Source organism: Oncorhynchus gorbuscha, unplaced genomic scaffold, assembly GCF_021184085.1.
Source record: "Oncorhynchus gorbuscha isolate QuinsamMale2020 ecotype Even-year unplaced genomic scaffold, OgorEven_v1.0 Un_scaffold_12:::fragment_2:::debris, whole genome shotgun sequence".
NCBI lineage: Eukaryota > Metazoa > Chordata > Actinopteri > Salmoniformes > Salmonidae > Oncorhynchus > Oncorhynchus gorbuscha.
The window spans coordinates 224,929-249,913 of NW_025744531.1; the positions used below are offsets into that span (position 1 = coordinate 224,929).

The 24,985-nt window shown below is 42.1% G+C and overlaps 2 protein-coding genes across 2 annotated transcripts in view; one reads left to right on the forward strand and one right to left on the reverse strand.

Moving 5' to 3' along the window:
• Positions 1-19,240, reverse strand: part of tshr (thyroid stimulating hormone receptor) — a 30,785-nt gene extending 11,545 nt beyond the window's left edge. The window contains exons 1-5 of the mRNA XM_046332259.1: positions 18,831-19,240; positions 8,508-8,579; positions 3,539-3,613; positions 1,550-1,624; positions 903-977 (exon numbers count right to left, since the gene is read on the reverse strand). Coding sequence (XP_046188215.1) covers positions 903-977; positions 1,550-1,624; positions 3,539-3,613; positions 8,508-8,579; positions 18,831-19,024 — 491 coding nt within the window. The 5' untranslated portion in view covers positions 19,025-19,240. The remainder of the gene's footprint in view (positions 1-902; positions 978-1,549; positions 1,625-3,538; positions 3,614-8,507; positions 8,580-18,830) is intronic.
• Positions 19,241-20,087: 847 nt separating this feature from the next.
• LOC124016923 (centrosomal protein of 128 kDa-like) lies at positions 20,088-24,606 on the forward strand (the record flags this gene model as incomplete). Its single annotated transcript, XM_046332256.1, has 11 exons — positions 20,088-20,226; positions 20,610-20,787; positions 20,935-21,021; positions 21,198-21,324; positions 21,562-21,695; positions 21,947-22,038; positions 22,108-22,180; positions 22,415-22,534; positions 23,417-23,503; positions 24,294-24,368; positions 24,483-24,606. Coding segments are annotated over exons 2-11 (1,078 nt in total), but the record flags the coding sequence as incomplete, so codon positions are not given.
• Positions 24,607-24,985: the final 379 nt, after the last annotated feature.

Here is a 24,985-nt window from a genome sequence, read left to right on the forward strand (position 1 = left end):
TCGGATTAGGTGTTGCCCAATAGAAATGAATGGTAAATAATGTAGTGTGTTATTTTGGAATCACTTTTATTGTAAATAAGAATATTTCTATTTCTAAATACTTCTACATTCATGTGGATGCTACCATAACTATGGATAATCATGAAGGAATCGTGAATAATGATGAATGAGAAAGTTAAAGATGCAATCCTTTTGATTTCACTGATTTCACTGATCATGCCCTCTTTGGGTGGGGTATGATATTTATGCCACTGTAACTTATTCACTCATCATTATTCACAATTCACTCATGACACATTTGTGTTCAGAAACATGTTATATTCTTATTTACCCACAACACAACATTTACCATTGATTTCTTTTGGGCACAACATAATCTGAAACACAACACAACCAAAACAAACTGCAAATGCATCCAACAAGTTTGTAGAGTCACAAACTTTTGACAAAATGTGACACACTATAAGTGTATTTGTCCAAATACTTATGACACCTTCAAATGGGAGGACGAGATACATAAAGTGCCTTCATTTCTAAATCGATTAAACCGATATGTATGAAAATACCATTAAAAAAAAGGTGACATTCTGTACTGTCCCCTCAAATGCTATTTTGTATAGAGTACAGAGCTTAATTAAAAGTTGTAGCTTCACTGTCCAAATACATATGTAGAGGAGTGTGTGTGTGATGTCAGTCTCATGAAATAGAGTCGACTTACGGATAAAAATGCCATTATTTTCCACATTTAGTATGACAAATGACTGAGGTATTGAATGGAATACTGAAATGTATAGAAATACTACTGAAATATGGAATGTTATGGTTGTAATACTTGTGAGACAGTACCTACCTGAGTATAGTGCTAACAAAGGTAGTGTGTATTAGTAATGTAGTTTGCTTACAGTATAAAGTTCATATCATCTGAGTGGATGTTGGTGAGATCAGGAAAGAGGGTGAGGCCAGTATTGAAAATACCCCTAGAAGGAACCAAGAGAGAGATGGTTAGATAGCTGGCAGGCGATGACCAAGCAGACTATCCCAATCAAAACCAAGAGAGAGATGGTTAGATAGCTGGCAGGCGATGACCAAGCAGACTATCCCAATCAAAACCAAGAGAGAGATGGTTAGATAGCTGGCAGGCGATGACCAAGCAGACTATCCCAATCAAAACCAAGAGAGAGATGGTTAGATAGCTGGCAGGCGATGACCAAGCAGACTATCCCAATCAAAACCAAGAGAGAGATGGAAAGATAGCTGGCAGTGACCAAGCAAACTCCCTCACCAATCAGGCAACCACAGAGTATAAAATATAACATGACAGTGCCAGTATTGGCATATACAATAGGAACCTTTTAAGTTAAATAGATTGGAAATAATTGCTCAATTATTGCCAAAGCCAAATATTTCAAGACAAGTCTCATCTATTGTATCTTGTGTTAAAGTAACGTTGTCAGTTTTTCACTTACATTAACGTTTTCAAAGCCAAGATGGTTTTGATTTTGAAAAAAAAGATGCTTATAATACACATAGGATTTCTAAATGAGCTCACAGGTATTTCAGGTTTGGAAGGTTCTTAAATGCTTCTGGGTCGATGTACGACAGACTCTTTGCGTTCCGGATCTCTCTGAAATGGAAAACACAAATACACCTTAAAAATGACAGTAAACATGATGTTTTCCAGTTTGACATGTACTTCTGTGTATCCTAGGATTACGTGCTCATGCATCCTTTGCTTTGCTTAGTAATTTGACATTCCTGTGTCACTGAACATACAGGACATGTTGTGTGGTATATAGGGTTGTATTCATCCCCGCTAGTCCTTCTACAGTTTCCTTTCATGTTCTCTAAAAGTCAAGTACGTGCTTTAGGTTCACTGACACACACACATCAAATCAAATCTTATTGGTCACATGCTTCGTAAAACAACAGGTGTAGACTAACAGTGAAACGTTTACTTACATGCCGCCGCCCCCGCCCCCCCCCACACACACACACACACACACACACACTGAGTGCTGACAGAAGAGTGCAAGGTGCATGTCTGTCTATCGGAAAGACCAGGAGGAAAATCTCCAAAGTCTCCACATACATCCAACCCTGGAAGTCAAGGTTCAATTAACGTTTCATTCGTGTGTTGACTCTGGTGCACCCATCGGCCAAAGAGAGGGCCAAGGGGGGCTCTCCTCTTTGCTTGTCTAACCCATGCGATGTGGATGAAAGCTGGGGAACGTGTGATCCTAGCCCTCCTTCACACACCTAGGTAACCGCAATCAGCACCTTTGCCAACATGTTCTGACCACTGAGAGTCTGAGCCACTGTGTGTGTGCAGTGAACAGCTACCTTCCAACCTCCACCCTACTTCGTCCTCCACTACCTCCCTCCCTCCCTGCCTCTCAGTCCCTGAGTTGGTGTGTCTGTGTGCAGTGAACTGCTACCCTACACCCTTCTACCCCATCCCACTCTCCACCTCCTCCCTCCCTCTCAGAGCCTGTCACAGTGGGGACTGTGCTGATGGACATCAATGGAATACGAGATAAGGGGAAAGCCAGTGTTCTGTACTATTGTGATGAAGAAGCTTGATTAGTCTTGACGCAAAGCAAATAAATGACCTCATCCCATGCAACTTAGCGGTCAGACCTTAGAGAGAACATACATCAGAGCAGATATAGAGACGACTAAGGCCATTACGCAAACCAACTTGCTGTTTATGAGACGCCTCTACAGCAGCTCAGGCATGGATAGGAAAACCACATCGACTGTTGGCTGTCCCTCTCTCCTAACATCCCCAGTTGCACGCTGTTACGTCTGTCTGTTTAGACGCAGACCTAGCGATGATGGACAGGAGACCGATACTCTATGTTTCAATTATTCTCTCCAACGTCATTATGTCAGAAGGAACTTCGCTAAAGTGCTGCCCCGGAGTAAGATGGGACGGCAAAAGCCACGCTCTTCAGGTGTCATGAAATGTTGTCATCAACCGTAACTGTTATGGAAACGCTGTTGGGTAACAGTTCTAGAATATCTGTTGACCGTGTATGCATATGCTGGCGCTCGCAATGGTTTGCGGCATGGAAGGGGAGAACACTATTTACGATCCTGAAAATAACAAGGCAAATTGGTCTAACTTCCTCACCATAATGTGTTTTAGTAAGAGTCATTATTAGAAGAAGAAAAAAAAAACACTCCCCTCCATATGTATTTGGACAGTGAAGCAAAACATTTTGTGAAGCTCCAGCGTTTTGGAGTTGAGATCAAATGTTTCATATGAGGCTACAGTACAGAATGTCACCTTTTATTTGAGGGTATTTTCATGACTTCTTCAAATTGGGGGGACTAGATCTAGAAAGTGCTTTCGTTTCTAAACATTAAAACAGATTTGTATGAAAATTAGCGTCAAATTAAAAAGGTGACATTATGTACTGTCGCCTCGTATGAAACATTCTAGCACAAATATAAATTGCTGGAGTATAGAGACAAATTATTTTTATCTTCACTGTCCAAATACATATGGAAGGGAGTGTATATATCCTCTACTCACATGTGGGTCATTTTCTTTAGATTGTAGAAGGAATGCCTCTCAAGTCCTGCCAGTGTTACGTCCACTGATATGTATCTGAAAGGAATAAACCATCATACTTTCATATAGGGATTTTCAACATACAGAAAGACATACGGCATCTTTGTAAAATAGATCTTTCATTTTATTACTCTTTCCTCCACATTCTTTACACATATGGTTTTACTGTGTAACATTTGAACAAATACAATTTAAAAAAGGTATTGCGCAAGCATTCCAATTATTATACAACATGTGATTTACTGTCATCTTACACTCCTTTTCGTATTTATTTGGACAGTGAAGATCAACTTTGTATACTCCAGCATTTTGGATTTGAGATCAAATGAGGCGACAGTACAGAATGTCACCTTTCATTTGAGGCTATTTTCATACATATCGGTTGTACTTTTTAGAAAGGAAATCACTTTATGCATCTTGTCCCCCTTTGAAGATGTTTTTTTCCATAAGTATTTGGATAAATTCACTTATTTGTGTATTAAAGTAGTAAAAAGGATAGTATTTGGTCCCATATTCCTAGCACGCAACAACGACAGTGCATTCGGAAAGTATTCAGACCCCTTGACCTTGTTGAATCACCTTTGGCAGTGATTGCAGCCTCAAGTCTTCTTGGGTATGACGCTACAAGCTTGGCACACCTGTATTTGGGGAGTTTCTGCTATTCTTCTCTGCAAATCCTCTCAAGCTCTGTCAGGTTGGAAGGGGAGCGTCACTGCACAGCTATTTTCAGGTCTCTCCAGAGATGTTTGATCGGGTTCAAGTCCAGGTTCTGGCTGGCCCACTCAAGGACATTCAGAGACTTGTCCCGAAGCCACTCCTGCATTGTCTTGGCTGTGTGCTTAGGGTTGTTGTCCTGTTGGAAGGTGATCCTTCGCCCCAGTCTGAGGTCCTGAATGCTCTGGAGCAGGTTTTCATCAAGGATCTCCCTGCACTTTGCTCCGTTCATCTTTCCCTCGATCCTGACTACTCTCCCTGTGCCTGCTGATGAAAAACATCCTCACAGCATGATGCTGTGAAGGAAGGATAAGGGGGGGGGGTGAGAAGGATAAGTAATCCTTCTCACCCCCTTTAAGATTTAGATGCACTATTGTAAAGTGACTGTTCCACTGGATGTCATAAGGTGAATGCACCAATTTGTAAGTCGCTCTGGATAAGAGCGTCTGCTAAATGACTTAAATGTAAATGTAAATGCTGCCACCACCATGCTTCACCGTAGGGTTGGTGACAGGTTTCCTCCAGATCTGACGCTTGGCATTCAGAACAAAGTGTTCGATCTTGGTTTAATCAGACCAGAGAGAATCTTGTTTCTCATGGTCTGAGTGTTCTTTAGGTCCCTTTTGGCAAACTCCAAGCAGGCTATCATGTGCCTTTCCCTAAGGAGTGGCTTCCGTCTGGCCACTCTACTGTACCATAAAGGCTTGATTGGTGGATTGCTGCAGAGATGGTTGTCCTTCTTGAAGGTTCTCCGATCTCCACAGAGGAACTCTGGAGCTCTGTCAGAGTGACCATCGGGTTCTTGGTCACCTCCCTGTTCAGTTTGGCCAGGCAGCAAGCTCTAGGAAGAGTATTGGGGTCACTGTGTTCTTGGGGACCTTGAATGCTGCAGAAATGTTTTGATTACCCTTCCCCAGATCTTTTGCCTCGACACAATCCTGTCTCGGATCTCTATGGACAGTTCTTTTGACCTCATGGCTTGGTTTTTACTCTGACATGCACTGTCAACTGTGGGACCTTATATAGACAGGTGTGTGCCTTTCCAACTCATGTCCAATCAATTGAATTTACCACAGGTGAACTCCAAGTTTCTCCAAGTTGTGGAAACATCTTAAAGATGATCAATGGAAACAGGATGCACCTGAGCTCAATTTCGCGTCTCATAGCAGTCTGAATACTTATGTAAATAAGGTATTTCTGGTTTATATTTTTGTTATAAATGTACACTTAAAAAGTAACCTGTTTTCACTTTGTCATTATGGGGTATTGAGTGTAGATTGATGAAGAAAGAATATAATTTAATCCATTTTAGAATAAGGCTGTAACGTAACAAAATGTGGAAAAAAGGAAAGGGATCTGAATAGCTTCGAAAGGCACTGTACATCAAGCTTGTAACTCTACAAACGTGATGGATGCATTTGCAGTTTGTTTTGTTTGTGCTCTGGATTACATTGTGCCCAATAGGAACTGAATGGTGAATAATCTAGTGTCATCTTGGAGTAACTTTTACTGTAAAAAAAAAGGAAAATGTTTCTGAACACCTCTACATTAATGTGGATGTTACCATGATTATGGATAATCATGAATGAATTGCAAATAATGATTAGTGAGACATTTACAGAGGAACAAACATCATACTGCCAAATCAAATTCTAACATCTCACCATTACCAATAACAGGAGAGGCTAGCATTTTTGTGGGGGTATGATCTTTGCTCGTTACAATTCATTCATGGTGATCCATAATCATGGTAGCATCCACATTACTGTAGAAGTGTTCAGAAACATTATTTTCTTATTTACAATAAAAAGGTACTCCAAGATGACACTAGATTATTCACCATTCAGGTCCTAATTGGGCAGAACAATCTGAAACACAACCAAAACAACCTGCAAATGCATCCAACAAGTTTGTAGAGTCACAAGCTTTATGTAGTCATTGCGTGCTATAAATATTAAACTTTTGACTACACTATAAGAGCTAAAAAAGAGACGTATGAAAATACCCTCAAATAAAAAAGGTGAGATTCTGTACTGTTGCCTCAATTGAAACATTCAAAATACTGGAGTATATAAACCCAACGTAAAAAAAATATGTTAGCTTCACTGTCCAAATAAATACGGAGGGGCGTGTACCTGAACCACTGTGAGAAGTAAAGCTACTAGACTAATGATCCTCAATCCAAAGCCAAGCTTTAGCCTCAGTCCTGTAGTCTTAACTACCCACCTCTCCCAATGCCTTGAAATGTATGGGTAATTTAACAGGTATGTATGCACCCTACATATCCATTACCCAGTCATCAGTACCACTGCTTTCAATTGTTATTACTGAGTAACTACTGTGTAGGTCGTGTGTAGTCTAATGGCATATAAAACAAACAGACAGATTATGAATCTATATCAGAAATGGAATGAGTCTCTTCATTGTGAGAAAGCAGGGTTAGTATTCAAAGTGCAGTGCACTAGACCAGAATTGCTCCTGATTGCTAATAAATACTATTTACATGCTGTTAAATTAAAGGGGGTTAAACAAGTAATTCCGATCTAAAGACTGTCAAGACTACAGGTTAAAAACGGTCTCTTTTCCAGTATTCTGTGTGCAGGTTGAAGCATATTATCTTGGGTCGTGTCCTGGTGGCAGAACTGGGCAGCTGCCAAGTCAAAATTCTCTATGTAGTAAAACTGTATTATATATATTTTTTTAAAACTTTTTGATCTTCATTTAAGGTTAGGCATTAGGGTTAGCAGTGTGGTTAAGGTTAGGCTTAAAATCAGATTTGATGACTTTCTGGCTGTGCCAGCTAGCAACCACTCCGCAGAGCTGCCCCCAGAACAAGATTGTTGACGAAAACCGCTAACCTGCTATTCTGTTGGGCAATATAGAGGTGTGCTGGGGAAAAAATCTCCTTTTGCTCTCTCTTGCTCTTATTTCCTCATGTAGGACTTGGACACAGCCACTGGCCTCAGGCTGGGATCAAGGCCTAGCTTGTGTATATTTTCAGAGAAGTTGTCAAAAAGAACTCAATTTCAAATTTCAACATTTTGGCTTGGTGATACCCTTTTCCACCTTCTTCTACTGAGTTTATACTTTAACACATCATCTAACCCGTTCCCTGAACGAGGTACCAATCGGTACAGCGACTCCACCGGAATACCTTGCCGATGCCTAGGCCCTTGCGGTGGGAATGCTGACATTCCTATTCTAGGACCGCATTAGCTCTTCCAACTGTGATTATCAGACAGCGGTGATACTAAACAGAGAACAGATCATCTGCACAAGTGGAGGAGAGGACAGAGAGAGAGAGAAAGATCTGGGGGAGGAGAGGACAGAGAGAGAGAGAGAGAGAGAGAGAGATCTGGGGGAGAGAGAGAGAGAGATCTGGGGGAGGGGGAAGAGAGAGAGAGATCTGGGGGAGGGGGGAAGAGAGAGAGAGAGATCTGGGGGAGGGGGAAGAGAGAGAGAGAGATCTGGGGGGGGAGTTCTGGGGGGGAGAGAGAGAGAGATCTGGGGGGGAGAGTTCTGGGGGGAGATCTGGGGGGAGAGTTCTGGGGGGGAAGAGAGAGAGAGAGTTCTGGGGGAGGGGGAAGAGAGAGCATGTGGGCGGAGAAAGAGAGAGAGAGAGAGATCTGGGGGAGGGGGGAAGAGAGAGTGTGTGGGCGGAGAAAGAGAGAGAGAGATCTGGGGGAGGGGGAAGAGAGAGCGTGTGGGCGGAGAAAGAGAAAGAGAGATCTGGGGGAGGGGGGAAGAGATAGCATGTGGGCGGAGAAAGAGAGAGAGATCTGGGGGAGGGGGAAGAGAGAGAGAGATCTGGGGGAGGGGGAAGAGAGAGAGAGATCTGGGGGAGGGGGGGGGAGAGAGAGAGAGATCTGGGGGAGGGGGGAAGAGAGAGCATGTGGGCGGAGAAAGAGACAGAGAGAGAGAGAGAGATCTGGGGGAGGGGGGGAAGAGAGAGCGTGTGGGCGGAGAAAGAGAGAGAGGAAGCAGAGAGCGAGAGGAGGCTTGAAAAAAGGCTTGGATCTCTGATCCCAATTATTTGGATCAGAGGGAGAATAATAGACAGGTGGATGATGTGGAGTCGGGATATTATGAATTTAAATAGCTTTGTGGCTTAATGGAGGTGAGAATTTGTGATGATGATCAGAGCGATAGAAAGAGAGGGACAAGGAAGGGCGTAACGGTGAAAAGAGACTGTTTGTGCTGATGGTGATCCACTCACATCCTTGAGATGTTGACTAGGTTGGAGAAAACATCTCCTGGCACTGATGTCAGACGCGTCTCCAGAAGCCATCTGGAAGAGACATAGAGGAGTACTGATCAATGTAAAGTTTACAGATCCTTGTCAAATTGACAGATCCAACACAATCAAACACTCAAATCGTGCAAAAAGTATTTCAGGAGATTTGTTTCATTTTTGTGTTGCTTAATTCGTGTGAAAATACACGTGTTTTGGTGCGACTGAAAAGACACAAATATTTGTGCAACCGTATTCATAGGAAAATACATTTTCAAAGTTATTGGAGCAATGCATTTTGGGCAATGGTGTTCTACACTGCCTTTGTTGTTGTTAATCAACCAGGTTGTCACTGAAATGAATGCCAATGCTGTGTTCTATGCTTATTTTCACTTAATAGTTTGGGATACTGGTGCATGTTGTATTTTATGAGGGTTGTCAGATTGGAGTAAAAAGTAGTATGTCTTTGTGTGGTATTGGAGGTTTTTGATTGGGGAACAGGGATGCATTTTCATGATGGGAAATTAGTTCATCAATAAATATGGGAAAACAGAAGACCTGCAAAAAAAATACAGCTAAACAGGTTCATGTAAAATAATGAATTCTGTTGGCTTACACTTATGGCACTTAGTCTATCGGTAAATAGCCCACCCATTTTTACCTACCTCATCCCCATAATGTTTTTATTTATTTTATGTTCTGCTCTTTTGCACACCAATATCTCTACCTGTACATGACCATCTGATCATTTATCACTCCAGTGTTAATCTGCAAAATTGTAATTATTTGCCTACCTCCTCATGCCTTTTGCACACAATGTATATAGACTCTCCTTTTTTCGTACTGTATTATTGACTTGTTAATTGTTTACTCCATGTGTAACTCTGGGTTGTCTGTTCACACTGCTATGCTTTATCTTGGCCAGGTCGCAGTTGCAAATGAGAACTTGTTCTCAACTAGCCTACCTGGTTAAATAAAGGTGTTCTCAACTAGCCTACCTGGTTAAATAAAGGTGTTCTCAACTAGCTTACCTGGTTAAATAAAGGTGTTCTCAACTAGCCTACCTGGTTAAATAAAGGTGTTCTCAACTAGCCTACCTGGTTAAATAAAGGTGTTCTCAACTAGCTTACCTGGTTAAATAAAGGTGTTCTCAACTAGCCTACCTGGTTAAATAAAGGTGAAATAAATAAAATAAAAAACTAAAAAAAACTTCCTAGGCCATTTCATGATGTTTATTACGTTCGTGTCAATCATGTTATATACTTACAGTAGGCTATTGTAACAAGACATATGCCAGTATTGTAGGACTACTGCCTCTGTCCAGAGGAATTACTAGGCTTTCTGGGCAATGGCCGTTAGAGATCACTTTGCCACAGATGAGCCCTGGTTAGAGTCCCTGTTGCAGCTTTCACTTTCTTCTACAACATTGTTGGCAGCGTTCAGATCACGTCCAGCTTACGTCTAGTTATGTGATCTAGTGGTGGGAAGCGTTCTGTGTTTCAACATTGTGTTGGGTTATTCTTACCAGTGTGGACCCAAAACAAAGACATTCTACACGTTTACAAACTACCTGTTTAAAGTGTTATTACAACCACGGTGTTCTGTTGTTACTGAACCGTATACATCTAATAACCTGAGAGTGATCCACATTATATGGGTAGACAAATAATGGAAGTGTGTTATGCAGCAAAACAGAATGAGTAAAAATGACAAAAGAGGGCCTCCCGGGTGATAGTAGCTACTAAACAATTGGATACCACGAAATTGGGGAGAAAAAGGGGTCAAATTAAAAAATTTAAAAATGACAAAAGAAATCAAGCAAAGATGTACAACTATTTAACCATTTTATTCATTACTGAAACACTACAAACATTTTACCAGTTAAACTCTTGACTTTTGTATAACATGAGTACAAACAAGGTGAGTGTGTGTATATGGTATGTGTGTGTGTGTGTGCACGTGTATTTATTTATTTATTATTTTTTTTAACCTTTATTTAACCAGGCAAGTCAGTTAAGAACATATTCTTATTTTCAATGACGGCCTGGGAACAGTGGGTTAACTGCCTGTTCAGGGGCAGAACGACAGATTTGTACCTTGTCAGCTCGGGGGTTTGAACTCACAACCTTCCGGTTACTAGTCCAACGCTCTAACCACTAGGCTACGCTGTATATTACGGTGTGTATTATAATTTCCCATCCTAAAAATGTATCCCCATCTGGTATACACTTAGTGCCAAAATTGTACTGCAGGGTTTGTTTTAAACCATTTTAAATGTGTATTTCTATGTTTCAAGTATAGCTAGAATGTCTGAATAGTGACATGATCATCCTGAAAGCCTGAGGGAATTGAATTCAAATTGGAATTTGTGGAATTGTTGGGGATAATATTGAAGTGGGAAATTAATCATTGGAATTTACCTAACATTGAAATTGAGAGCAATTGAATTATCTCTGAATTTAAAAAAGACTGACCTGGAATTTGAATGGAAATAAATGGAATTTACAAGGAGAGAGAATTGAATTTGTGGAATTAACCCCATCCCTGTCCTTCTGCTTGTTCAGTCAGTCTGCAGGATCTATAGGCATGCCCTGAAAACACTCATCATACACTTTGTATCCTGTAAACTGGGCGTGCAGCAGAGCAGACAACTATTGAAATTGATCAAGCAGACCATAATGCAAGAGTGCTGAAGACATGGATTCATCTTGAAGTTGAAAAGTAGACCCAACAGTGAAAAGAGAGAGAGAGAGAGACATGGATTGGAGACAGAACGAGTACAAGCTCAGGAACACTCCAAAGCCTGTCGATCGCTTTGATTTCAGAATTGTCGGTATTACAAATTTGTTATAAAATCAAACAAGATCCTTAACTTACAGCGAAGTCGGCCAACCCGGGTCAGCTCCAGACCAACATTGGTAGATAGTAACTAGAAACATACAGTCTAGGTTCTCTCTCCATGCAATGCAGGGCTGGATTAAAGGGTTCTTTGAAGTGTATGGTGTAAACCCTGTCATAGGAACATGAGGGGAAAACAAAAACGTTGGGTCTGAGTATGTAGGAGTGGACCTGGACCTAACCCCTCAGCTCTCAGCCAAACCAAACAATGTCTGGCCCTGCTTACACCTACGACCGGGTGGCTGGGGGAAACACACTGGGTTATAGTCGTTCATTACTAAAAAGTGGTTTATTAGTGGTTTATCACTAGAAATGACCATTGGTGATATTGTTTTCAATATCATTACATAAATATTTGTTTGTTTGTTGTTGCAGTAGTTCATCGCAGCAGCGGTAGATATTGGACCTAGGTTGTTTCAATCTGTAGCGCAGAAGATGCGCACCATAGTGCGATAGAAATTTGAAGGCAATGTTCCCATGACTGCCTTCATAGGAAACGCCGCATATGTCGGATCAATCGGAAAGGACCTTAAAAAAAATGTCAACCGTGCTACAGCGTGGAGTATCAGTAGAATGTCAAGCCTGGAGAAGAAACACTATTGAAATGCTCTTCACTAGGATAAATAGTTCGCTCAGTAGACCATTTCCCAAAAAGAATTTCAGCCAACGAAATTGGAGATCCTCTTTAGACTTCTGACTCAGATGGTAATGGAGCCGTATACCCCATAGACCTACTTCAATGTGACTAAGCGTCTGCTTGGGAACACCTGCGCTTCTCTGCTAAGCATGTGTGACATTGATCTAACTTTCTTTACCCTTCTCTCCTCCCATTTGACAACTATTTTAACACAGATCTTTACTAATTTGGAAAGATTGTATCGAGGCGATGACGATGGGACAAGGGGGCGGGGGGTGGGAGGGGGTTGGCACGCCAGAACAATTTGGAGAAACAATGGACTAATTCAGTGCTGAGAGCTGGCGGTTAGTCAGGGGGTTGGTCAGTGGTAGCGTAGAGCACGGCAGCTCTTTGACAAAGTCAAACAAACAGAGATACACAGAGCAGACTCCCATCACCATCACAATGTGTTGAGCCATTTCACTGCATACCTATTACTACTACACACACACGCCATAATAAAACCAGTCCAGTGTTACACTGGGGCCACAGAGGGCAGACGATCAGCATCCTACAGGCTTTATGGGAAAATGACCCCCTCAAGTTGTCATTCAAGGGAGAAAAAACCCTTGTAATTTAGAATGGTGTCAGAACAACATGGCTGGTGTTACTACTAGATCTCTCTCAAGTGGAATGATGGAGCAATACTGGGCTTATTTGTGGCCTTAATGATTTAGCAAGTGACAGCATAACAGTGTACAGCTTCAAACTGTACTCAATCTTAAAATCCTAAAAGTGTCCCTAATTGTGCCAAGTGTAGGCCAGAGGAGGCTCCTTAAAGGAGGAATGGCAGGAACATCCTCCTCAGTAAATTTCATAAAAATAGACATTGTAAAACATGTAAGTTATAATTTTTAGATAAAACTACACTAAATATATTCATGTCTCCAAATAATTGATTAAAACACAGTTATTGCAATGAAGGTCTACAGTAGCCTCAACAGCACTCTGTAGGGTAGCACCATGCTGTAGCCGGAGGACAGCTAGCTTCTGTCCTCCACTGGGTACATTGACTTCAAAACAAAACCTAGGAGGCTCATCATGATTCACATCCTCTTCCATAGACTAACGCAGTAATTATGACAGCTTCCGTAGGATGTCCTCCAACCTATCAGAACTCTTGCAGCATGAACTGAGATGTTGTCCATCCAATCAAAGGATCAGAGAATAAATATAGTACTGAAAGCATAAGCCACAGCTAGCTAGCATTGTAATGCTCAAAATGTGTTGAGTATGTCTCAAAGAGAGAGAAAGACAATTTCTTCAAAGATTAACGAGAAGCAAAATAGTTTAATTGAATTAGCTAGCAAATGCAGCTAGCAAGTTTAGCCTACTCAAACACCTTGCTCAAACAGAGGGATGCTATGTTAGCTAGCTGGCTATGAATATCCAACACAACACGAGAACTCTTCCAAGTCAAGGTAAGCTTTTGGTTTTACTACTTTATTGCCACCGGGGTTTGCTGGTGTAAATGCTAAACTGCGTACTAACTATACACTAATGTTACTGCATGATTTTGGCGGGTTTACTAACTTGTTAGTTCTATTAGCTATGTTGACTATGATGTTAATATGGGGGCAACGATGTAGGCTGTGTGTAGTGGTTATGATATGGCTTCGCTTGGAAAGGTTTTTTCGCCTGGTCACATACAGGTAATGTGTTGTGCATTGAAGTCCACGAAGGGAGAAGGTGAGAGCGCATAGATGCGAGAAGGAATACAACGTGGCTGCTATGAAAGTGAACTGAGTTTCCGCGTGATCAGGGTTGTATTCATTCCGCCGATTCTGTTGAAAAATGCTTCTTAAATGGAAGCAAATGGAACGAAACCAGGGATTAACATACAGTACCTGAATTTGTCCCATAGAAACTCATTTGCAACTGTGTGACTAATGAGTACACCCTAGATCAGGTAGATGCAGGCAAGAGTGTACAAGGCGGTATTGAATGTGTCACTGTCTGTCACCTCAAATGTTTCTCTCGACCTGTGTGCATCTACGTTGTAAACCTTCATTCATCGGCTAGGTTGTAGCAACCTCATGATGGGTATAGGGATAATGTCAGTATCATATAGTAGCCTAAACCTATCGATGTTACATTGAACTTGATGAACGGAATATGAATGACAGTCATCCAATACGCTATAAGATAAATAAATCCATGCTCGTGAGAAGGACAAAATTGCCCTCCCTCATCTTAAAACGGCACTGACCGCCATTGGTGTAGGGCCTAGGCTAAACCTTCAATCTGTACTCTACCACTATCACTGTCTTCAAGTGTTCTATCAAGTGTTAGGTTATGCAGTGCCTGGGCTCAGTGTTTTTCCTCTTCTGTTCGTTGTTCTGTTGCTGTAACTGCATTTTGAGCAGAAAGTAATGAAAAAAACTATGAATATTGCTTTTGTGACTATAATGTTTGTTCTTAAACCTTAATTAACAGATTATCAAATTAAAATAGTTCAGTTTTGAAGTCATTCATTCATTCTAACAGTTCAGTGTTTAGAATTATTAGTCATGGTAATTTCCTATAATTAATCACACTTCTATACTTCATTTCCCCCCCCCCCCAACCCTTTAGACCCACAGTGAGTACTTTAAAAAAATCATTTGGGAATCGATTCTTAAGAGCTAAATTAGTCAACCTCACCCCTAATTACAACCTATGTGGGATTTATAGACAACGGATACCTGGATCTAAGTAAATTGTCATTCTAGAATGAATCCAAGAATCCCAGTGTTAGGAGACTGAAGAGAGTCATTGTGGGTTTTTCCCCTCTCTTGAAAACAAATTGTTCTCCCTAATTATTCTCAAATGGCACTCGCTCTCTCTGGGTGTTTGAGAAATGTGCTGTGAAAAGTAAATATTGTATTCGAGTGCATCGAACAGGCCCAGGGTCTGGTGTGGGAGAGCTAGCAGTCACGCTACACAGACTTTTAAAGAGTGTCCCTGCTTTCCTTTCCACCATACCTCTAGCTCTTATCTAACTCTTCAACGCATGGACAAGACCTGCAAAAATACCCCCCCCCCCTCCCCACACACACACACAACCTGAATAGAGTACTCTCTGTCTTACCCCTGTGACACACACACACACACACACACACACACACACACACACACATGCACTCACAAAGATAAGGTGCACACTTTTTTATTAGCATGCACAACAAGAAACAATTGACAATGTGCTGATATGTCAACCTCTTGTAGGTATCCAGCAGTCATACAGAGACTTCTATACTTTAACTATTTACACAGTTACAACACTGCATATAGACATACTATGACATGTGAAATGTCTCTATTCATTTGGAATATTATGTTATGTTTACTGTTCATTATCTATTTCACTTGCTTTGGCAATGTACATATATGCTTCCCATGCCAATAAAGCCCCTTAAATTGAAACGATGTTCACACAAAAGAGACAGGGACCTAGTCCCAGCAGCACTAACACAATGGGTTCAGCTCCAACAATGTGCCCCTGTCCGTGTGTACAGTACAACATCTTCACACCTAGTTGCCAGATGGCTATTTTGGGCTGGGCTTTTTTGGACTATTTTGGGAGATATTTTGTTTGTCTTTTGTTTCCTGGGGGGCATTGGGCAAACTATGCGAGGGTGAAGAATGCAGTGGCATCGCGGGGGCGTCTGGGCAGCTGAATTGGGGCACTGATTAGAGCATAATTTCATGTGATGGGTGTCCTTGGTAGACCATGAGATGGTGGCTGGGTGAGGAGGGGGACGGTTGAAGAATGGGTAACAGAGGAATGTTTTCTGAACATACCGGTAAAACAAACTGGAGCAGAATGTAGATTATAACACCTATTGTTTAACCTAAACCTGCACAGCCAGAGGAGTGCTGTAGACCCACCATGCCCCACAAACCCTGATGCCTCCCTATGCCTGGGAGCTGACACACCAGATGCCCCAGTCACCAGAAGGATAAGAGAGAGTAAGGAATTAAATGGTCGCTTTTGCAAAAGCCCACCAAAGATCTCTCCCTCCGCTTTGTGACATCTGATACTCATGAGTGCGTCTCCAGACAACGGTGCTTTACAAATAAAGTTATCATGACGATCATTATCCTGTGAAGTGGACATGGCCTTTTCGACTGCCCTGCTGTTCTCACACAAGACAGGACCAGATGTCGCCCTTTTCCCTATATAGTGCACTACGGTTGGCCAGAGCCCTATGGTCAAAAGTAGTGTACTTTAGGGAATAGGGTCCCATTTAAGCTGCAGGACAAAGCAAAAAAAAAAAAATTTTTTTTTTTAAATCACCAAATCCTGACTCTTTACCCAGAGTCCCTAGCAAAGCCTACAGAGATTGGATAGTCTTTCAGTGTCGCAGCGTTTAGGAGATGTTTGCTCTGACATGTGCCGATAAAGGAATAATATGTTAAGGATTCAGTGGCAGAATCGGCCTACACTTTAATAGAGATATTAATATCAAAGCCAATATCCTCCCTTCTCTCTGCAGCCAATACACAATGACAAACCCTAGCACTAAAATGTTATTGAAATGTTTAGGAAAAAAAACGGCTAACTTTTTATAACGCTGATTCAGAGAAACTGATTTGTTCACTTGTTTAATCAATTCTGATTTTGTCCTTGCACATTTGTAGAATTGTGTTTGAATATGTAGTTATACCAATAACAAACTGCATAATGTCTTTCAATACATGTCTCCGTTTCAATAACATATTTTTTTACCTTTCCCGTTCTCATAAGCACATATGTAGGCGTATTTCCCTTTAGTGAGGACAGACACACTGCAGACATGACCCAAACACTCTCAGAGCTCCATGGACAGGCTGTCTGATAAACTGGTTCTCTGTTCTCTTAGACAAGATTCATTATGGTATAAACTCATTAAAGAGACATGTTTGCCTTGCATCACTGAGTGTGCCAAGGATTCTGTTTTATAAAACTGCTAAATGTTTACTGACTAAAATCATTCTCTTGAAAATAGTAGCCTATTAAGTCATTTAGACGATCTAGTGTTTGATCATCTCTGTGCCAATATACACTACATGTACATAAGTATGTGAACACCTGCTCGCCGAACATCTCATTCCAAAATCATGGGCATTAATATGGAGTTGGTCCCCCTTTGCTGCTCTAACAGCCTCCACTCATCTGGGAAGGCTTTCCACTGGATGTTGGAACATTGCTGTTGGGACTTGCTTCCATTCAGCCACAAGAGCATTCGTGAGGTCGAACAGTCAGCGTCGGCGTTCCAATTCATCCCAAAGGTGTTCGATGAGGTTGAGGTCAGGGCTATGTGCAGGCCAGTCAAGTTCTTCCACACCAATCTCAATTAACCATTTCTGTACGGAACTCGCTTTGTGCATGGTGGCATTGTGCAGGTAGCCTAGTGGTTAGAGCGTTGGGCCAGTTGCTAAAAGTTGCTAGATCGAATCCCCGAGCTGACAAGGTAAAAATCTGTCCGTTCTGCCCCTTAACAAGGCAGTTAACCCACTGTTCCTAGGCCGTCATTGTAAATATGAATTTGTTCTTAACGGACATGCCTAGTTAAATAGAAAAATGTTAAATAAAACATTTAAAAAATTGTCATGCTGAAACAGGAAAGGGCCTTCCCCAAACTGTTACCACAAAGTTGGATGCACCGAATTGTCTAAAATTACATAGTATGCTGTTGCATTAAGATTTCCCTTCACTGGAACTAAGGGGCCTAGCTCGAACCATGAAAAACAGCCCCAGACAATTGTTCCTCTTCCACCAAACTTTACAGTTGGCACTATAATAGTGTTCTCCTTGCATCCGCCAAACCCAGATTCGTCCGTTGTACTGCCAGATGGTAAATCAAATCAAATCAAATCAAATTTTATTTGTCACATACACATGGTTAGCAGATGTTAATGCGAGTGTAGCGAAATGCTTGTGCTTCTAGGTCCGACAATGCAGAGAACGATGCATCTGCTCCAAAGTCCAATGGCTTTACACCTCTCCAGCCAACGCTTGGCATTGCATATGGTGATGTTAGGCTGCTCGGCCATGGAGCTCCTGAAGCTACCGACAAACAGTTATTGTGCTGACGTTGCTTCCAGATGCAGTTTGGAACGAGGTAGTGAGTGTTGTGACCGAGGACAGACGATTTGTACACACTCGGTCCCGTTCTGTGAGCTAGTGGCTTACCACTCCACGCTTCAGAGCAGTTGTTGCTCCTAGAAGTTTCCACTTCACAATAACAGCACTTACAGTTGACCAGGGCAGCTCTAGCAGGGAAGACATTTGACGAACTGACTTGTTGGAAAGGTGGCACCCTATGACAGTGCCACATTGAAAGTCACTGAGCTCTTCAGTAAGGCCATTTTACTGCCAATGTATGTCTATGGAGATTGCATGGTTGTGTGCGCAATTTTATACACCTGTCAGCAACGGGTGTGGTTGAAATAGCCAAATCCACTCATTTGAAGGGTAAATACCCAAATTGGGTATTTTTTTCTTAAGTTTAATTTCTGAATATATCTCAAAATCATATAATATACAGGATTGTAAATAAAACTTTCTCTCACACACACACACACACACACACACACACACACACACACACACACACACACACACACACACACACACACACACACACACACACACACACACACACACACACACACACACACACACACACACACACACACACACACACACACACACACCTCAATATCACTGAGACATAAATCCTACTAAGCCTATACAAACAGATACTTACATTGTCTCTGTGCTTGTAGGAAATGTGGGAATGACATCAATGTCAAAGCAAGAGATAGTGTAAGTCTTCCACTCTGAGCATTCGCAAACAGTGGGGCAGGAGTCGGTGTCCCCCAAGGTTTTGATAGGTAACGTGACGAGTGTAAACAGCGCACATGTTATCACCTGCAAGCGGTGTCGGTCGTTTTCAGTCATCTCTTTGAAAAAATATCAAAAGTAATTTGAAAGCACTTCAGACACTGACGAAAACCTTCTCACCTGAAGCCCACGGCAAACTGAAGTTGAAGCACGTTACTTTGTTTGTCAGAAATTTCAGCACATGAACTCGACTCGTCCCAGTGCAATTATACTGACAGTTTTCTTATTGGCCACTGACTCTCCGTGTCGTGTGAGAGAGCGGTGAGAGGAGACGCTTGGGGATACTCTCTCTGAGGTGTGGATTTAGTCTTGCTTCTTATGGAGTGGGTCTACAGAGGACTTCTGAGACACTCTTGTGTTAAGTAGGGGAATTTAATATATTGGATTTTCTTTACCTCATGGCTATTTTATAAAGTATTTAGGCTATCCTTCCGAGAAATGCAATTTCATAGCATAAAGCTCAAGCATCTAAATAACCTAAAAAACACCACATTAAAATCATGATGTGTTTTAATGTTCAGTGTATTATTAGTCTACTCATTAATTGAACTACTAACCTATTATAATTATTAATTGTCAATAAGTTATAATCATTATAATTTTCAAATCAAATGTTATTTGTCACATGCGCCGAATACAACAGGTGTAGACCTTACAGTGAAATGCTTACTTACAAGCCTTAACCAACAATGCTGTTTTTAAAACATTAAAAGAAATACAAAATAGCACAAAAAAATAAGAATGAGAAATAAATGTAACAAATAATTTAAGAGCCGCAGTAAAATTACAATAGCAGGGCTATATGCAGGGTGTACCGGTACAGAGTCAATGTGCGGGGGCACGAATTATAGTCGAGGCTATAGATGGCAGGCTACATATAACAGGCATATGCTAGCCTACATAACATTTAAAAGAAAAACAAAGTCTTATCTTTCTTATCTTCTTACTTATATCAGTAGCATCCTACTAACTAGACGCTGTAATCTGAAAGGCGGTCGCAGTGGCGCAATATGCATCTCCCCAGAGCAAGTTTCGGACAATGTAGTTCTCAAGAATGTGATTCACACATAATTCCGTCACTGATGTAACTTTTAAAACTACAACTCCCGACGTAATTTGAAACTGTTCAACTCTTGTTGTCTTCCTGTTCTTGGCGGCCAGTTCAAGTTGCCATAGCAGAGAGAAACTGGCTTGTCCCTCTTCAGTTGTCACTTGCTAAAGTGACTTGTTAACGGTTTCTATGTTGCGAATTCATGCTGGTAAGTGTGGCTAATATGTTGAGAGTGTGTTTAGTTGAGTTAGCTAGCTACCGACGGTTCCAGATAAAACCTATTTTTAAAAAATGGTTTAGCTAGTCTGGTTTAGCTAGCTAAACTAGCCATAGTTATCCCCGTTATATTAACGTTAGCTAGCCAGTTTTCTATCTGATTTACTAACAGTCATCACGTTAGCTAGCTAGCTTCCAGCTAGTTATACAAAAATGTACAGCTAACTGAGTTTGAATAGAAAACAAGAGCTGTCATAAAGAAGAGATGCAACTAGCACACGTTATATTTTCCAGCTAGCTAGCTAATCTGATTAGTTAAATTGCTAATCAGCGATTAGTAATATCAGCAGTAAAGTTTTTAAAAACATTTTAAAGGCTACTCCTGACCAAAACAATGGAATCCTCCAGCGAGTCAGACACCTTCGACCGGACGAAGGGGCTGAGGTCACGGGGGCGGAATGCCAGCTCTCGATCGCGACGGGACAGTCACAGAACAGGTCCTGATGCTCCAGCCATTTCAGAGAAAATTAACACCTTGGCGAGTACTTTACAGGTAGGCTAGTTTCCTTTTCCCTGCTCATGACAGTCAATAACTGTGCATGCAGGTTGAAACCAATCAAAACCTTTTGAATATTTAGCATACAAATTGTCATTCCGAAAACCATTAGAGCAAGCACTAATGGTTATTTTCTCATTCCAGGACACTAATAGGAATTTGAACAAAGTGGACCGGATGCTGGGGCAATACAGAGAGCACACAGATGACCAGGCGGAAGCCATGGCAACAGTAAGTAAAACATCATCAAAAATGTACTGTCTGCAACTGTTTAGTTTAAATTGCCCACGTCTCGTTTTATACATGAAGGTTGTGTGCTGTAAAACTCAGTTAACGTATTGTCAGAAGTTCTCTAGTACTTCTGTCTCTCCATCTCCCCCCTTCTTTTCCTCCCTCCCCCTCTCTAGTTGAGGGATAATCTGGAGGAGTCTATCGCTCAGCTGCAGAACCAGAGGCTGCATAGTTCCTCAGGGGTCCGGAGTGCCTCAGCCTCCACCCTGCACACCAGCGACCTGGAAGCTGGCTATGGCTCAGGTGATATATGCTATGTATAATGTCTAGAAGTGAGACCTATGCTGCTGTGTCTCAGTTGGCCAACACTAAGTAAAACAATACCTGACAGACAGATAGTCAAGGTCAAAACACCAGGGGGCAGGTGGAATTAATTTAGAAACTTTACTTATTATAACTGTTTTATTTTGAAAAAATAATTATGTGCAGTTATACATTTATAAAATAGTTATATAGCCCACAGTTTGTGTACGTTTGTAGAGGGCCAGCGCTTCTACCCCACGTCTCCCTTGAAAGACTATGGGAGATCTGAGTCGTCCGGAGAAGGAAGAGCGAGAAGGAGGTCGAGATCAGCTACAGTCCGCTTCAGAGACTCCAGCCTGCCAGATGGGGATGTAAGTCCTGAGACCACCTTATCTGTCAAAGCTCTGCATCTTCAGTATCGCCACTTCAACGCTCACTGTTGTAGTGCAGTTAGAGACAAGAACCAGCAGAGGGAGCATTGTATTGTTTTTGTGCCCTAAAGTTTTCTCAGGAACAGTTGAATCTGTTAGTATCAGCCTATGACAGTGCTATGTCAGTATTATGCAGCCCTTGTGGGCGTTTTAAGTAGTGCAAGTGTTCTCTTTTTCCTCTTCCTGCTCAGGTCCACGTCCTGCACCAGTCATTCAGAGACCTGCGCAGTGACCAGCTCAGACTGGGGGATGACATGGACAGAGAAATCCTCAGGAGGAACAGGTAGAGGCCCTGTATTGTCCAAAATGTACCATTCATTAATGAATTAATTCCTGTTTCCCTGTTTCTAAGGTCTGACATTGACACCAGACGAGCCTTGGAGAATCTGTCCGAGCACCTGACGACTTCACAGAGACAGGACTCGGTCAGTTAGGAACATAACAGTAACATAACAGTACTAACACTCACTACTGTAAGTCGCTCTGGATAAGAGCGTCTGCTAAATGACTAAAATGTACATGTATTAGCATCACTGTAAATACATGAATTCACATTAAATGCATAACTGTAAAAGCGTTTACTCCAATGTTAGCTGCTCCACTCTAGAGGTGATCTTCGAACGCTTAGTGCTGTAACCTACAGTGACTTTCTCCCCCAGGTGTCGTCTCGTGTGGAGAAGCGTCTGCAGGAGATTGAGAGGGAGATGCGTTCGGAGCGACAGAGCGTGTCAGACAGACGACCAGAACAGCGGGGTATCATGTCTGATGAACTGCGGGAGGTGGGACACCTTGACTTCTACCCTTGCCTAATATAACCCACATTCATCTCGCACCATCCACCCCTCCCATCCAAACCATTCTAGCTGTCCTCCCGTCCCTGCAATTAGCCTCTTCCATGTCACCGGTGTTGTTGTTTTCAAATTAAGACCAGTCCTGAAAGTTACAGCTGGGGGGCAGTGTTTAGCTAACTATCAGCTCTAATCCTCTCCTCTTCTCCTCGGAGAGAAGCAGTGATACGAGAGGTGGCTAAGTCATTTGCATCTCTTTCCACTGCAGAGAGCCTCTTCTTCTAATGAGAAGCCGGCTGCCACAGGCTAGGGGAAAATAATGTATTTGTTCCCAAGTTAAGGGTAAATAAACAAGAGGAGAGGAAATGAAGAGGAAAATCATCTCTTTTACTAAAGAGAGACGGGGCAAGGGAGAGGTCTGCCTGGGTAGTTGTATTATAAGGCTACACTCCAGTGGGCCTACTCTACTCTACTGCCATGTTGTGAATGAATGGATAGGATGAGTCAGTTGGTGGATGGTGCCTTAAGGGGCTGTAATACATCACTAAGCCTTTACAAAACACCACAGAAACAGGAGTGTGTGGGATGGGATGCTAAGCTCTATTAGAAACCCAACACATTGTCTCTTTGAGAGGAGATGGAAGCTAGCTAGCCATTGACTGTAACACCATTACTCATGTTTCTCCTCCTGACTATTCGGTTATCAACTAGCCTAACGGCTATTCTTTGCCTTTTTCGATTCTCTACTTGCCTAAAGGCTAAAAGGCACGTTATCTCATTTAGTTTGAATGTGATACTACACACTAAATGCATAGTGCTGGGGGTGTGTGTACATGTACGTATCATTCATTACTCTATGGTTTCCTTCTCAAGGCTCTGAGGAGGCGAGAGGCTCGGGACCTGGAAACTGAGGAGGCCGTCAAGAACAAACTACTGATCTCAGAGAGCGAGAAGACCAAGGTGTGTGTGTGTGTGTGTGTGTGTGTGTGTGTGTGTGTGTGTGTGTGTGTGTGTGTGTGTGTGTGTGTGTGTGTGTGTGTGTGTGTGTGTGTGTGTGTGTGTGTTGGAGGTGCTGATTTTGGAAGTGGGTTGCTCATTTGATTGTTACATGGAGCAGGCCTTCTCTGAAAAGCTCCTTAAATACCAGCCACTCGTATCACGCTTGGACAGCCTGGGATACCAATGCAAGTTGGTGGCATTGATATTTGGCAGTCTGGGCCACGTACATAGGCTTACAGTACGTGGCCTTCAGATTTCAGGCCTGCCTAAGGGTAGAACAGAACAACCGACTAGGTACTGCTCTGTTTCAGCCGTTAACCTACTGTTCCTAGGCCGTCATTGTGAATAAGAATTTGTTCTTAACTGACTTGCCTAGTTAAATAAAGGTACAAAAAAAGTTATGAGCAGCCTAGCTGTGTGAAGGTGCTTTTTGTTTCCTTAATTGTTCTTGCATCAATGAGCTTAGAAATGTTTGAATCCTTCATGTTGTAATGTGATTTGTGGATTCAAATAAAGTATTTCAAATGTGTGTGTGCATGCATATAATATTTTAGCCATGTATTCTGTAACCCACTTTCTGCCTTGTTGAAGAATGCAGATGATATTCTATATGAGCTGAAGTACATCCTGGTTGTATAATGAAAGGGATCTCATGAATGTACCTATGTCTGTCCAGGTCATGTGTAGGGCCATGATTTTTTTTTCTGACCAGCTAAAACTCTTGGCACTAATCATGTGATCTGTCCTCCAGATGGAGGCAGAACTGGAGAGGGCCAGGAGACAGCTGGACCAATCAGAAGGAGGCAGGGGCGCTCTTCTACAACAGGTACTCGAGTAGCTCTTCTTAAAGGTGTGTGTGTGTGTGTAGGGGTGGGTGCAACGGTGTTAATCAAATTCATATTCTCTGTGTGGGTAAACTCCTCCATGTGTGTGTTCCCAGGTAGAGGAGATGCGTGTGCAGCTGCTGAGGACAGAGAAGGAACGTATGGATTTGCAGAGGGAGATCTCCCAGCTTACTACCCAGCCCAGAGCTACTCACATTGACAGGGAGGAGAGAGGAGCAGGTACTGACTGCTGAAGAAGGAGGCTGGAGCTCTTATGATTTAAGGGTTTTTCAGTGGAGGTTGTCGGCTGATGGAGGGGTGGGGAGGAGAGTGAATGTCTGGGCTTAGGTACTGACTGAAGGTTACATATGTAACCACGGTTGTGTGAGCTATATGGATCACTCCAATATATTGGTATCACTCTGCGGTGGAGGAATACATCCGAGGTGAGGATTTACTCCCGTGTACACCTGTGTCACAGCTGGGGTCCGCCCCTATATATAAACCCCATGGTCACGACACACGTTTTCTAAATAATTTTTGAGGCGCCTCTAGCACCGTAGAGGATTGGAGTGATCCATATAGCTCACGTAACCTTTGTTATGTTTCACTATATTGG